At 46.0% G+C, this 15,803-nt stretch overlaps 1 protein-coding gene across 5 annotated transcripts in view; it reads left to right on the top strand.

The window, feature by feature from the left end:
- LOC146784305 (cytosolic purine 5'-nucleotidase-like) overlaps positions 1 to 15,803 on the top strand; it is a 548,710-nt gene that overhangs the window by 487,703 nt on the left and 45,204 nt on the right. For all 5 annotated transcript variants that reach the window (XM_085635738.1, XM_085635737.1, XM_085635740.1 and 2 more), the window contains exon 11: positions 3,335 to 3,445. In XM_085635738.1, the coding sequence (XP_085491864.1) occupies positions 3,335 to 3,445 (111 nt within the window). The remainder of the gene's footprint in view (positions 1 to 3,334; positions 3,446 to 15,803) is intronic.

Raw genomic sequence — 15,803 nt, 5'->3', positions numbered from 1 at the left:
AAGCACTATTCTTAAAAACAATCAATGTTCGGACAATCAATCAATGGGGAGATAAAGATAGGCACGACGGGTTTCAATGGGGACAAAAGTCTGCGTTACCTACCCTTCACTATCTGCAAAGGGAGAGAGAGAGAGTATTTCTACTCCTCCCCGTTTGTAGACAGCGAATATCTCAAAAAGAACAATCAATGAGCAATACTAGTATTCAAACAATCAATCAATTATTTCGCACTTTTGTCGTGTTTCACGACCTTACCCGGACCGCATGGACAGTTTCTCGTCTTCCGCCTCCAGCGCCCGATCGTCCTCTATTCTCCGTATTTGCCGCGGCACTCCTGATGGTTCCCAGTCAGGACCGTAGATCACTCGAGAGAGGTCTGCTCGGAACCAGTGAAGTTCGGATGATCGGCTGCCAGACGAGGGTCTATTGGGCAGGAGCTCTCCCGATCGTTGCAGTCGTTCACTCTGTCGTCGGGACCTCTCCCACTGGATCCACGTGTCGCTGATGGGCCCCACGTTTGGGACGCCAATTGTTAAATGGTAGCGGCAGTTTCAGTCGATAACCTTCCAAGTATTTGCCCGGCGATAATCGCCTCTCATACCACTCGATAATTTACCAATAAAAGAGGCAGGCGCCGGAGACTGGAAGGCAGGAAACAAGGTTTTATTCCGTCGGAGCAGAACACATCAGATCAGACAGCAAGGTATCGTCACGAGGTGCTCTAACCGCATCTCTGAGACCTGGTCTCTTATACACTGGTTTATTGCTTTATTACACATAGTACATTCTTGAGATTCTTTTGAAGTACGGGGGAATATCCCCTGGAGCCCCGGTTCAGATCCGATCCCACACATAGATACAGTAGAAGTTCCCACCCTTCCCGCGGTGGGAGATGGCTATCGCGCAGCAGGGAATTCCGCTAATTCCCGGGGTGTGTGCAACTGGCCGGGTCTCAGGGGGTAGGGGCTTTGATCTACTGTAATCCCTTTGATGTGGGGTGTTTCCCTTACAGTAGGGGCAGTAAACTGCATCCGCAGGGCTAGGTGATGGCCTGGGATCAGTTCAGACAATGGGGCGCAGAGGAAGGGGGTTATCAAAGGAGAGGCATGACCATGTATGGGTTGTCGGTTGGAAGTGGTTTCGTAGCAGGGTCGCGCAGAAGGAGAGGGTTTATGGCCTGTATGAGAGAGCGGGGGTGGCCAGCGCGCGGGGGATGCTCGCAGCGCCAAGGGGACCGCGCTGACGATTGACAATGAGTGGGGAGAGAGTGGGGTGTCTAAAATGGCGGCCGCGCATTCGCTGTGCGTGACGCTGGGGAGAGGCAAGATGGCGCAGATGATGTTCAGTTTGCACGCTAAATTTCCACAGTAAAGGAATCCGACACAGATTTCCGGATTGCAGACTACAGGCTCGGAGAGCCCGTCCACCATCCGGAAATCTCCCAGTACTCCCCGGCCGCCTCTTTGCGACCGAGGGAGTACGATGGCAGTTTTTCACTGCCTTTTCGTGACGGTTTTTCCAGCATGAAAAGGCAGTCGGAAACTGTCTTTGGGGGCCCCCAGTAGGGCCCCCATGGGTGCGAGGCTGCAGAAAGGCTGCCTGGGGGCACCTATGGTGCCCCTCTGTGGATCCCTGCACCCGTAGCAGGCACCTTGGGGTGCCACCCACAGGGTGCAGGGATGGACTGCAACCCTGCTTTCAAGGATGCAGGCATGCATTCCGCTCGGAATGCATGCCTGCATTGACTTGTATACGAGTGCGACCGAACTCTTTTCGGTCGCATCGTACTAGCAGGGCCATAACCGACGACAGCAGGTCGGTCGGTTACGGCTCCTGACCGATGTCGGACGGACCTGAGTCCATCCGACATCGGAATCGGCCCCTCAATGTTAAATGGGCCCTCTTGTACTATGTGGAAAGAATCCGGACCTTTCGGGAAAACACAATAACTATTTGTAGCTTTTTCAAACCCAAGGAAGGGTAATGCCATCTCAAAAGCAGAAAGTGCGAAATAGATTGTTAAATGCATCCAAATTTTCTACATAAAAGCAAAACGAGCCCAACCCATAGCTCCAAGGGCTCACTCGACAAGGAAAAAGGGAGCATCAATTACCTTCATTGGAAATATCCTGCTAACAGACATTTGTAAAATGGCTACATGGACAAACCCACACACTTTCACCAAACACCTCTGTGTGGCTGCAGATGTCAGACACCAATCGCTAGTGTGACAAACAGTTCTAGTCACATTATTTCAAGCAAATACACCATCTAATGCCTATACAGTCTATGCCTTGCATGTGTAGCTGCAGCCAACACATGCTACGAATGGAGCATATTACTTACCCTGTAAGCATCTATTCATAGCGTGTAGTGCCGCAGATTCACATACACCATCCTGCCTCCCAGCAGGTATCAGATGGTGTCAACTGTTCAAAACATTGAAGCATGTGCAACAGCGAACGCTAACTCAGCAGACTATATCCTCACTCGCCGCATGACAGGGAAAAAATATTACAATTTAACAAAGGAGCCATTGAATATGTGCATTACCTCGAGGAGGGTGAGATACAATGCACGCAGTCAACAGTAAAAGAGTTCCTCTACAAAAACAACTTGCAGAGTCGGGGCCCAATACTAGACGGCAGGAGTGTGCAGTGCATGTGAATTTGCAGCACTACATGCTACGAATACTTGCTTGCAGGCTAAGTAACATACTCCTTATGGTTGAGTCTTCTGGTCATTGGGACTAAAGGGATTTGATTGTTAGTTGCTCTTGTCCGATTGGCAGGATATCGCACTACTTGTGGTCTGACAGCACTGTATCTGTTGCAGGCAAAAACACTGGATAGGTTTGAATTATGAGAATTGAGGAGGTGAGAATGGGGTCACTGAGTTATAAGTTGGTGGGTGTGACAGGTTAAGCAGTTCTCATGCTGGAGAGATTTTGGTTTTTTAGCAGATTGGTCTTCAGCTGTTTTTAGATTCTTCCTGATATGCATGAGCCCTTGGGGCCATCTAGATCATCTGTGTTTCGGAATATTTAATGCTATGAATTTCTGGGTTCAAAAATCTTTGGGATGTTAGAAAACTAACAATGGGATTAGAATAAAATTGATGGAAATGAGTGATACGAATGTTGTCTAAAGAAGCAGAGAAGAAATGGGGCAATTGGATATGAGAGGAAATAAATAATAAGAATAGAGATGAGCAGAGGCCTACTCTCAGTCCCCTCTCCCTCCCAAAGCTAAGCTGTTGATAAATGAGTACACTCTCTCCTGGGGTTGCTTGTTCTCTAATTATGCCTCTGTTCTGTATTTCTTGGTCATGCAGGATCACAACGCACCTCGACGCTCCTGGCGCACCTACTTTGACCTGATTGTTGTGGACACACGCAAGCCATTATTCTTTGCAGAGGGGACAGTTTTGCGCCAGGTGAACACGGTAGGTGCAGCCTTATGTATTACATTTAGTGTCTACCTAATAAAAATGCCAGAGGTTTCTGAAACTTCTACCTGCTAATCTATACTTGAATGTAGCCTAGGAAGACCACCAGTTGAGTCAGCGAGTGATGGTAACAGTATGCACGGGCTGAAGATTGAGCTATATCTGTGCCTGTAAAAGGGAACAAATGTCTGATGAATCTGTGATTGAATGATCAGCTGTGTAGTTTTCATGTGGTTTTCTGACTTGCTCAGATGGCACAGTTCAAAGTCAAATTATTTTAAAGGATTGCTGCCTTAGGATAGATTGTAAAAGAGAACTGATTTGAGTATGTCAGTTGCTGAATGAGCATTACAAACAGTCTTGTTTGACACCAAGAAAACAGTGGCAAGGAAATTGTGGAGCAGAGCAAATATTTTAACATCCCGAATAGAAGAAAAGTACACTACCGCCTTTGTGTCAGGGCTTCCTGTCAGAAAATTCAGATAGTCAAGAGGTGCCTGAGGGTGGAATGAAATTAATCCCACTTATTCTTTTGGTATTTATTTATTAGGAGCCCCACCACTATACACTGGGATGGTAGGGCAGAATATAGAGTAAATAAATATTGTTCTGCTAAAATGTTGTGCTCTCAGTGTTGACTACCACAATATTGCGAAGGTAACTATATATACATGGAAGTATTGTGTAGTTACAATTATGACCTAATTATTATGTAATGTGTATTTGTAAAATGCTCTATGAAACACAAGGGTATCCTGGTACTGAGCAGGTGTGTATGCATAGCACTAACTATTGTAGGTTGGTTAATTGAAAAGCCATGTCTTCAATTTCTTACAAAATTCAAGAAGATAGGAGGAGACTCTGAGGTGGATTAGGAGGTCATTCTATGCTTCAGGAGTGATGTAAGAGAACGCGCATCCTCCTAATCTGGTTTTGTGTATGCATGGGATGTGTGCAGGTAGTAGTCCTGGGAAGCAGAGGTGTCTGAGTGGTTGGTGGATGGAGATGTGACTATTTCGGTAGGTCAGGCTTGAGTTGTGTAGAGCCTTGAAAGTGTATGTGTGAGAAGTAGAGTTAGATGAAGAATTCGTCTCCACCCACAGAGTTCGTGGAGTTTTGCCCACTCCACAAGGAGTTCCAAAAAACTCCACAAAGTGACACAGAGTTGAGTGTTTTCACTTGAGCAGCTCACCAATGTTCAGTTGGCGAGCTCTTGCAAGAAAGATTTGTGGGCTTTATCTCTACCTGGTGAGATTTCTTAACACAGGTGGTCATGACCGCTCGCGTTGAGAAATCTGCCGCTCTCATTGAGTAAGCTGCTGCTCGAGTAGAATGTCTAATTGAGCAGCAGAAAGCAGCAGCGTCCTCCGGCACGACACGTGGTGCAGTTTGTGCTGATTTTACAGTGCGGGACAAACTCCTGGTTCTAATAATCTGTGTGAGCAGCGCAACGGAACTCTGCAGAGCGCAACACGTTATTCAGGCATTTCGCGTAGTAAAAATCTGCGAACTCCACCCAGGCCTAGTGAGAAGTTTGAATTGAGCATTTTTGTGTATCAGGAGCCAGTGTAGTTCCCTGAGGTGTGGAATGATGTTAATTGTCTATAAGAGTTTGAGGATAAGTATGGCTTGTAGTCTTCTAGTAAGTTGCTTGATGATCCTAGCATAGAGGGTGTTCCCATAGTCCAACTTGCTGCTGATTTGGGCACGAGTGACAGATTTTCTAGTGTTGCTTGGGAGCCATTTGAAGATGTTCTTCGGCATCTTCAGGATGTAGCAGCAGGATGCGGTGACAGCGTTGGCTTGTGCGGTCATGTCCAGTTTGCTGTTGATGATAATTCCAAGATTTCTGGCATGGGTTCTCGCTGTGGGTCTGAGTTCAGCTGGCCACCAATTGGAGACCAATGGTGAGGTGTTCTTGCTAAAGATCACTACTTCTTTCTTGTCTGTGTTCAGCTTCAAACAGTTGGCTTTCATTCAGTTGGCAACTTTGGTCATTCAGACGGTGAACTTGTTTCCTGTGTTGGGATTCTAGTATGAGAGGGAGTGTGTGAGATGCATGTCAGCGTAGGAGAGGATGTTGGTATTGTGTATGCGGATGACGTTACCCAGCGATATCATGTATGCATTGAAGAGTGTGGGGCTCAGTGATGAACCTTGAGGATGGAGTAGCGTAGAGAGGAGTATAGTGGCAAAGAGTGGTGTGGAGTGGAGGGGCGTGTCATAGAGTGGGGTGTCGAAGAATGGAGTGTTGTAGAGTGGAGTAGAGTGGCCTGAAGTGAAGTGGCATAGAGTGGCATGGAGTGGAGTGGAGTGGTGTAGAGTGGAGTACAGTGTTGTAGAGTGGAGTGGAGTGGAGTGGAGTAGAGTATCATAGAGTGGATGGAAAAAGAACTATTGATGGACAGAATGAAGAACAATGTCATACATTCACCCCAGTACAGAGATCTGGGCCTAAATCCATCGTTTTTTTGCTCACCATGCCATCCTGTTTGGACCCAGCCATATGCAAATCAGTCTTGACCCTGCGCCCACTGGGAACAGTCCAGCCCAAACTGCCAGACCAGGTCATCCCTGGACTGGAAACAAGCATCCTAGGACCGGTTTCGGGGTTTCACCCCTCTTCAGCCAGGATAGCTTGATTCCAGTGGCATGGAGAGCACGGGACTCAAGTCTGAGCCTACCCGTCCCACTCGGGGTGACAAATGCAAAAAGAACTATTGATGGACGGAATGCAGAACAATGTCATACATTCACCCCAGTACAGAGATCTGGGCCTAAATCCATCGTTTTTTTGCTCACCATGCCATTCCAATTTGGAGCCAGCCATATGCAAATCAGTCTTGACCCTGCGCCCAATGGGAACAGTCCAGCCCGAACTGCCAGGCCAGGTCCTCCCTGGACTGGAAACAAACATCCTAGGACCGGTTTCAGGGTTTCACCCCTCTTCAGCCAGGATAGCTTGATTCCAGTGGCATGGAGAGCTTGCTCACTTAGCTACTGGATTCAAGATAGCCTGGCTGATGAGGGTTATGAACCCGAAACCGGTCCCAGGATGCTTGTTTCCGGTCCAGGGAAGACATGGCTTGGCAGTTCGGGCTGGACTGTTCCCATGAGGCACAGGGTCAGACTGATTTGCATATGGCCATGTCTGAACTGGGGTGGTGGAGGGAGCTAAAGAATGATGATGGATTAAATCCAGATCAGTTGACTGGGGGTGAGTGTTTGAATTACTCAAACGCTCCGTCCATCATCCCCTTTGGTATCGCATTGAGTGGATGGGGCATACAGTGGGGTGGTGTGCATTGGCTTGGCTTGGCATACAGTAAAGTGGAGTGGCATAGAGTTGAGTAGAGAGTCATATGTGGCATAGAGTGGAGTGGAGTAGCGGGTCATAGAGTGGAGTGGCGTAGAGTGGCTTGGAGTACCATAAAGCAGAGCGGCTTAGCATAGAGGGAAGTAGAGTGTTTTGGAGCAGAGGTTGTGGTAGTGCACTGCCATTACAGAAAACACATTTTCAATTGAAATGACCATTACATTGAACAGACATACAGTTTTACTGATAAAACTATACAATGCACAAATGATAATGTGTGGAAACGGCATCACCTAGTGTATTGATTTATTGTGATGGTATTAAAATATTTGTTTCCAACACACATCAGCATTAGAAACAAATTTCCTTCTTTTGTGCTTTCCTAAATCCAATATATTCTGTAATATTTGCATAGTTCATTTACAGACATTAAAATTTTGGAGTGTGCTAGATGAAAATAAAATTGTACCGCCTTCCTCCAGCACACCCTCAGTAGCCAGCATGGTGGTCATATAAATCCTCTCAGTTTGAAGTCAGTGAAAGAAAAGTTAACATCAAGCTCCTTCAGAAGACAGAGCCCGACATTTGACCTCTGTCTTTGACTGCCCCACAAATGTGACGAAATAGGAACAAGATGTAAAACCTGTTTACAGAAAGCTAGCACTTGTGGAAGGATACAGTAAACAGACTATGCCCGGGGGGAGAGGGGGCTGATTTGCGGGAGACAAAGGCATACTGGACAGCGTAAAACAAATAAAAGCCAGAAAATAGAAAGTAATTAATTGTGAGTTACAGACCACAAAGCCAATGAATGGTAAGCAATGGGCGAAATGCATTCCCAGGGAAGCTCTCTGAATGTCCCTAATATGTCTTTGCAAACCAACCACCTGCGGTGTCTGGTAGGTTTTGACCAAAAAATGAGACAAAAAAAGTAGCTGTCCGATTTTTCACTTTACACCCACTTCAGAATGTGGCCACAGAGTGCCTTTGTGCAAAAAAATACAAATCTCTGGATTGACCTTTTATTACAAAACCACTCGTCTGATTTTAATCATGAAAAAGAGATATATCGGGTTTTTTCTTCCATAATCTGTACATTAAATGCTTCGCTCGGTCTATTCATCTGAAAATCAAAGATGTCAATGGACCGATGCCAAATTTGAACCGGTGGTTGCAAGTGCATACATGCCAACAGACTCGATTCAGCCAGGAGACTCACAATTTTTTAAGCCAAAAATTGCATTATTTTAGCTGTCTCTGGCCTGAAATTGCCTCTGGTTTCAATGACTATTTTGGGGAAAGTTCATTTCTCTTATTTTTGAAAAAAAATCTCCCACTTGCCTGTTTTGAAATGTTGCCATGTATGCAGATGAGGCCCACTAGCAGTCATTTTTGGATCCGCTCACTTATTTTTCCTATTCAGACTTCACCCAGACCAAGAGAAAGAAAAAAGCACACAAAGGGGAAAGAAGGAGGAACAAAAATATGAAACACTGTTCCTTCGGGAACATGCAAGTGTGAGATAAAGGGGCAGTGTTTGTCTAGTGACAGAATAAAGACGCATGAGATGGAATCAAGACTAGGCAGCCATGGTATTCAGCACTCCAGCGTCAAAATTCAGTAGCATCTGACACAGCCTTCTGACTAAAACTCTGGGCCCCAGCACTTGGGGGCAGATGTATGACCTTTTTTCAGGTCTGCACTATGTACAAACCCTATTGTGCGAGCCAGCAACCTATTACCGACTCGCAAAATAGAGTTTGCGACTCGCTATTCGGACGGGGCGTGCCAAGGGTGTCCCTTCCTAACGGCGAGTCGCACTTCACTGTACGATTGTTTTGCAACTGCAATTGGGGTCGCAAAACACGCACAGTTTACCACTAATTTCAAAAAGGTGGTAAGCCACTCTCAAATGGGAAGAGGTCCCCATGGGACCCCTTTGTGATTAGTAGCGAAAATAATTTTTAAGAGCAGGCAGTGGTCCCACGGACCACTGCCTACTCTTAAAAAATGAAAAACAGAAATGTTTCATTTTTCTTTTTCAAATGCATCTCGTTTTCCTTTAAGGAAAATGGGCTGCATTAAAAAAAAAAAGCTTTATTTAAAAAGCAGTCACAGACATGGTGGTCTGCTGACCCCAGCAGGCGACCATCCCTGTGAGTGCTGGCCATTCTCAATGGGGTCGCAAACTGCGACCTACCTCATAAATATTAATGAGGCAGGCTGTTTGTGACCCCATTGGGAATCACAAAATGTCTGAGACACCGTTGTAAAATCCATTTTGCGAGGTGCAAAACAACGCAATTTGCAAGATGCAAAATGGGAGGGTCGTACATCTGGCCCCTGGTCTTTTACAAATCAAGCACTGCAAAGGGGGTGGATCATTGGCTGGATAGTGACAAAGTGAGGACTGCTGTATCAGGAGACAAATGGTTTCTGACAAGTAAGCACAAACAGCAGGCTGTGAATGACCCTAAACAGGCGCACAATGCCCATTGGACTCAAAGGGCTTCAGCCCCCCGTTGTGTGTGGCAGCCCGGGCTGAGACAGCTTCCCGGGCACACACACAGCCGCACCCGAGAACTTCACAGGTCTTTAAAAGACCATTTGCTTGTGAATGAGGCTTTGTTGTTTTTTCACCCCTTCTTAGACAACCCTGCTAAATACCACGCATCAGGCGTTAGACTAACGCATTTCAGTGTGGTGGTCTGCATCACCGCACTGAAATGCATTGTCATGCATATATAGTGCCTCAGCTCAGCTGTCAAGTGGCCTAGAGCGCTGGCTGATTAGTAGGGGTGGCCGGAATTTGCTAAATCCACTTTTGCAAATTATCGCGAAAATGTTAAACATTATCGCAACACGCGGAAATATCGCGAAGATGCGGAAGTTTTTTTCCCGCATGTTCGCGAGATTTTCTGCATGGTTGCGGCTCGCCAACTTACCCATGTGGTTGCTCGCGGGCGCGGCCATCTTGTTTTCAGTTGTCTCGCGGTGCATGATCGCGATAAGAAAGACGTGAACGCGCGACGCATGACGTCACTGCGGGCGCGAACTGTCGCGAGACAGCGTAAATGGCTAAAAACAATACAACATCTCATGGAGAACGCGACCGGATCAAGAAAACTTGTCGGCGAATGCAGGGATTCAGGTAAGGCGATCGCGCGCGCGCGAGAATGTATTATTTTACAGCCCGAGCAAGAAACAAATTATCGCCAAGCTGCGGAATGCGGAAATTTTTATATTTTCGCGCTCTCCGCGGAACGTGAAAATGTCAAATTATCGCAATTTCCGCAAACGGAACGAAATTTTTGCCCAGGCCTACTGACTAGTGATAAAACATGGTGGCAAAAGCCGGAGAGTGTCAGGCAGCGTGCATGCACTGCTCGGCAGGCTTGGGGGCTCGCTGAGCTCATGTGCAACAATGTAACACTTGAATCACGTGCGGCGCTGTATACTGGTCAGGAATCGGGGTTTGTCGGAGACTCACAGGCGGATTGATAGTTTCTTTTTGCTGCTTCCTGCAATCATGAGTAATGCGTATTGAAGAGTCCCGCCGTGAATTGAGGTGTGCTGGCTTATTTTTAATTGATTATGTTACATAAAATAAAAAGAAGTTGTAAGGGGCATGGTGTGAACGCTGAAGATGGCGGACGTAGCTTGGTACGACCCTGCTCCCCAGTGGTGCACTGGAGCTGCATGACCGCCGTTGGGGAGTCGCTGCAAAGCATGACGACCTGCCGGGCTTTGGTGGAGTTTCCCTGGTACTCGTGTGGCCGCAGGTGACAAGGAGATGAGTGCCCGGCCAGCGGCTCGGAGGCAAGTGTCCCTGGCCTGTGCTCTCTGGGCCATCAGGACCTGGCGGGCGGAGCCGCTTGACTTTGGTGCACCCATCCTTAGTGTGGGGAAGACCCACACATTGAACCTGAATGCGTCTCCAGCGCCGGGCAGCTCAGTGCATTGAGGTTAGTCAGTGGTTAGGACACCCGAGAGTGTACAGTAGGGGGCAGTGGCCAGTCAGTTGGGTCCCAATGCCCCTCTCGAGGAGCTCCTGTTGATGGACTGCACCCGCTCCGCCTACAAAATTAAGTAAGTGTGCATACGCGCTTTACTATCTTTGCGCTGCAGTTAACAGTTCAAAACTCCCACTGTATTCGGGTATGTTCCTTATTCATTGTTTGCACACGGTCCTCTGCAGCTCGTGCCCTCACTTGCCAAGCTACCTCAGTACGCAGCGGAGGTGTGAGACCCGGTGATCTTTTTCGTTTGAAATGGGCGTTTGCTGTCCTGTTTGAATTAACAGTTCAGTGTTTAAAGCTAACAGTGGCACCCAGAAATGCTGTGCAGCCGTCCAATAAAATATACTTACTTCATCAGATGCCAGTTGTGGGAGAAACGGTGCACGAGAGACTGCTATTTGTTCATTGTCAGGTATGAGTGTTTCACCCAGGCTTGGAATTTTCTAAGCATTCTGATATTTGTCGTCATTAATTGAACCAAAATACAAAAAAGAAATAAAAAAACAGACCAAGTCGAAACACACAGAATAAGTAGAAAACACTTTACCCTCCCACCATTACAAGGGCACTAGGTAGTGCCCTTCCATTTCTGGTGCTTTACAGATGTTCTAAGATTTTCTAAGAGTTTCTTGCTGCTCAAATGGCTGTAATTTCTGACATTTATATCAAATGGCTGTAATTTCTGACATTTATATGTTTCCCTTGTCTACATTGCTTGATTTTGCTCGCGAGAAAGTGTCCCTCATAATTGCACTGAAATTATGAAAATGTCACACATAGCAATCTGAAACCCTGGCAGCTATGCTTAGAGCCCCTGCATCTCCACTCAGCCTATTGCTGGAAGAATTAGCCCCCTCCCCCCCAGTTGGCTCTAGTTGCGCCTCTGACCCTAAACTTTTATTGGTTGCGACACCTATCATAACCAAGTACGTTATTACTTAAGCACCAAAGAGGCGTGGTATTAACTGCAAGGTGTATCGAAAGAAGGATGTCACTCACTTTAGTAGCCTGAAGATGGCGCTATTGACTCATGAGACAGAGCAATTTTTTAATTTTTTTATTTACTAAGTTTTATGTAGCGCAAACCTGACCCGAAGTTATCGGGTATCAGAGCGCTTTACATAGCACCAGTTGCGTTACATAAGAACACATTCATTTTTGTTAGGCACGGGTAGATTACATGATTTTCCCAGGATCACAGGATGTTCAGCGTCATTGCCGAGACTCGATCCCGGTTCCCCAGATTCAAGGTCGACCCCCCTAGCCGTTAGAAAGGTTGTAGCAGAAGGGCAGAAACCGAAAGCGTTACTGGCTGGACTCTCAACACTTTGATGGTTGCCGCACTGGTGCTGGAATTGGAAAAAATATACTCCTGGAACCAGAGATGGCAAGTTTCTAGTATGAGTATGTGTGACATTTTCAAGGTTGCAGTTCGACAAGGGATTACATTGCCAAGGCTCATGTATGACACTTTGAGTGACACTTTTTCACAAAGTAATTGGCCAAAGGTGAGAACCGTCATCCACCAGTTGCAGAAATTTCCTCTAGGGTATAAACCAAATCTGCTGTACATTCATGTGCTGTGGGAGTTATCAATATAAAAACGCAAATATACCTAAAGGGCACATTGCAGGAGAAGGATCACCTGTCACCTATGTGCCTGAGAAATACTTAAGTGGACTTTTGAAGATAGAACTCACATCGTTCTGTGTGAGATCAACGAACACGTTTTTAATGCATTCTGGTACTTGAAGTCCTGGGTCTCTGATAGGAAAAGCACAACTTCAAATACAATGGTGCAAAGAAAAAAACAACTCGCACGTGACAAGAAACATCTTTAGATGGCGGCTTTAAAATACAAATGCTTTAAATTAGGAATAATTCAATTAAGTGAAGTTTTTTATGTGAACCACAAATAATTTAGTTTATCTATTTAGCTTTATGTTTGGAAAAAAGGGAAGTGGTTCCAAATAATTTAGTAAAGCTGCTTACAGGGACATACTGTTTTAAATATTTCTAGTCCAGAAGTCTCTTCAAATATTTTCATTTTTCTGCTGACAAATATTCGTTTATAAACAGCATGCCGAGTGGGAAATAAAAGCCCTCTGAGTTGCTGCTGTTTTCAAAAGCAGGAGTCAATCAATTTCAAGTTGCTCTATTTTATTGCCCACTCACCCCATGAATCACATTTTCTCTTGAATAAACATGTGGGACTGGGAGAATGCTTAGCTGCCACGTGGCCTCTTATAGTGTGTGGCATCTTCTGCCTTTGGGGCTTTAGACAATGACGCATTGCATTTAGGGACTTGTAGTTTCACTTTTTCAGTTAGATTTATGAGTGTAATTGTCCCAACAGGCTAAAACGTTGCACTCGGGATTGGCCGAAGGTGTCAAACATCAGATATGCACTTGTAAACTACTCATTAATTCATATTAACTTTATTTCGATTCGATGAATCATAAAAGTGCACAGTGCAAAGAAGCCATTACAAGTACATTAAAAGATCACATATACAAGTCCACTCCCAATAACAGTGTACATATATTAAAAACCAGTCATGATTCATCAGTTGACAAAGTACTGCCCCAAACCTAAGATCAAAACCAAGGCAAAAACCTACAAAAGGGGAACCTTGAGAAAGTGCTGCTGTAGGATCCGCTATGTCACCCAGATTATTGGTATTATTTCGAAGCTCAACAACTCCCTGGGATGGATAGGGAGATTATATAAATGATTACAAACCTTGTACAGTAAATGTTAAAACAATAAATGAAAACGTCAACATGACATAAAAAGAGGCATTACCGGCTCATTAAACAATGTGTCCCTTCTAAAAATGCTTTACCCCACTTTATATCATAATTTCATTGCATGACACTCACTATCAGTCTTGCCCATATCACTTTCTAATGGGCTACTACACAATAGTCTAAGTCAGTTGCCCCACTGCCACTCTCCCATCATGGTCATAAAATAAGAAATTATTTTCACAGCTGTACTTGCAGGTAAACTACTCATTCTGCCCTGGTAGAAAGGTCAGCTGAGGTAGGTGCCATACCCTGCTCTTTAGCTGCTCCTGGCCACAGATGTTGGCAGTTCAGCTCTGATGTGCCCGCCCTTCAGAGGTTATGATGATGCTGCCAGCCGCCCTGGGTAGGTAGGGCGGGCTCATGCCAAGAGGGACAGAGGCCTCTCTCCCCAGCACGTGCACAGAGGAGGAGCCTTTCTACAGCATAAAAGCACCTAAGTGCTAAGGTGTCATTAAACGTTAAAGAGGGCTTAAAGGCATGGTCTAAATGCCAAAAGAAAACTACAACGAGCTACTGTTGTTAATTTGCACATATAGGTGTCCGTGGTGGCTCTGCAGAGCTGAGCCGCGGGGCCCGACCACCACAAAACGCAATCTTAAACCAGAGATGGGACACAGCGCTGCTCGTTACCATGACAACTACCTTTCCACAATTCTGCAGACAGCAGCTACATGCTAGCAGACCCAGAACAGCAAAGATGTTGATTAATTAACACTTGAAGGGCTGCGTTGCAGGCTGCCCGGTGCACTCCAGACACCATTCTGACAGTAGATTTACATGCGGTGCGTCGGTGCCATCGCCCAGTTTGCATTGCTCTGAACCCTGACGAGGGACACTTGGCAGGGCTGTGGAACCCATACATTGGGGGTCAAGGTGTGGCAGAGTTAAGGGAGTGGACTCACCAGGGGCAGAATCATGAAAAGCTGAGTCTTGACAGTCAACGTATACATTTATCTTTTGCAAATCTGCTGGAAAGAAATTGACAACAAGCAGGACAATTGTGGCAGTACATCTGAAATTGCTTAATAGGTCAAGAAGAGACTGTATTTTGAAATATCTTACAGAATTAAAACATCTGCGGCAAAGATCACTATGTGCCCAGCAATGTCCTGAGTATTATAATAACAATAAGATAACTCTGATAGTTAATGCAGTTTTAGGAGAAGTCTGTGTTTTTCCAAGTTTGACTCATAAGGTAGGATAGAGGGTTGATGTGTTTGCTGCAAAGCACATCGTGTAAATTACAGATCACAGATTTGTATTTCATGTGGATAGGTCAGTGAGCTATAGGTTGTGACAAAGAGATCCGCTTGTAACTTTCAGTCCATAAGTTGTACTCATTGTGTTATAATACAGTGAGCTATGAACTGGAATCAAGGCGCTGCAGGCAAACTGCAAGCTGTGGGTTTAGATCTGTATTCCTTTTTAGGTCTTGCCTGGCGTAGGCTGCGCACATGCGCAGTCTTGCTGGTGAGATTTAATGATTTGGGGTATTTTCTGTAAAGGGCATTATGCCCCGCCCCTCTTTTCCATTGGCTGGCATCCCCGTTTATGCTAAACGGTGGCCAGCCATTGGAAAAGAGCTGGTAGTGACGTTCTCGTTTGGCTTTTTGAGCCGTCCCATTTGGACGGGCTCGTCTGCCTTAATTGCGTCGTAAAAGCTTTCTTATCTTTATGGGGCCATGTGTTTCAAACACTTGGCCCCATAAAGACAAGAAAGCTATCGCGACGGACGAAAGTGAAAGCGGAGCGTGCTTGTTTTCTTATTGATTGTGGTGTAATAGCCAGAGCTGCAGACTATGGAACCAGGTCCGAGTCTTGGCACTGCAAAGCATCCTGTGATTCTGGGCATTTCACTTCATCTCCTGTGCCCTCCCCCCCTCCCCCCCTCCCCATAGCTTCCAGGCTATGAGCTTCTCTCGCACAGTGATCCATCAGAAGGTTGGCGAGCCGTCCAAGAGCAACTTTAGGGGATATCGCTGCCCCCCCCAAGAGCTCACTGGTATTGTATGGTGCATCCAGACAGTTCTCGCTTTTACTCAAGTACACATTGCATGCTGGGAATGTTGATTGTGGTGTACTAGCCAGAGCTGCAGACTATGGAACCAGGTCCGAGTCTTGGCACCGCAAAGCATCCTGTGATTCTGGGCATTTCACTTCATCTCCCGTGCCCCCCCCACCCCAAATTTTTTTTTTATGTGTAGCATAA

This window comes from Triturus cristatus, chromosome 11 (assembly GCF_964204655.1).
Source record: "Triturus cristatus chromosome 11, aTriCri1.1, whole genome shotgun sequence".
Classification (NCBI taxonomy): Eukaryota; Metazoa; Chordata; class Amphibia; order Caudata; family Salamandridae; genus Triturus; species Triturus cristatus.
Note: the sequence above shows the minus strand (reverse complement) of the source record. Positions and strands in the feature narration are given on the sequence as shown.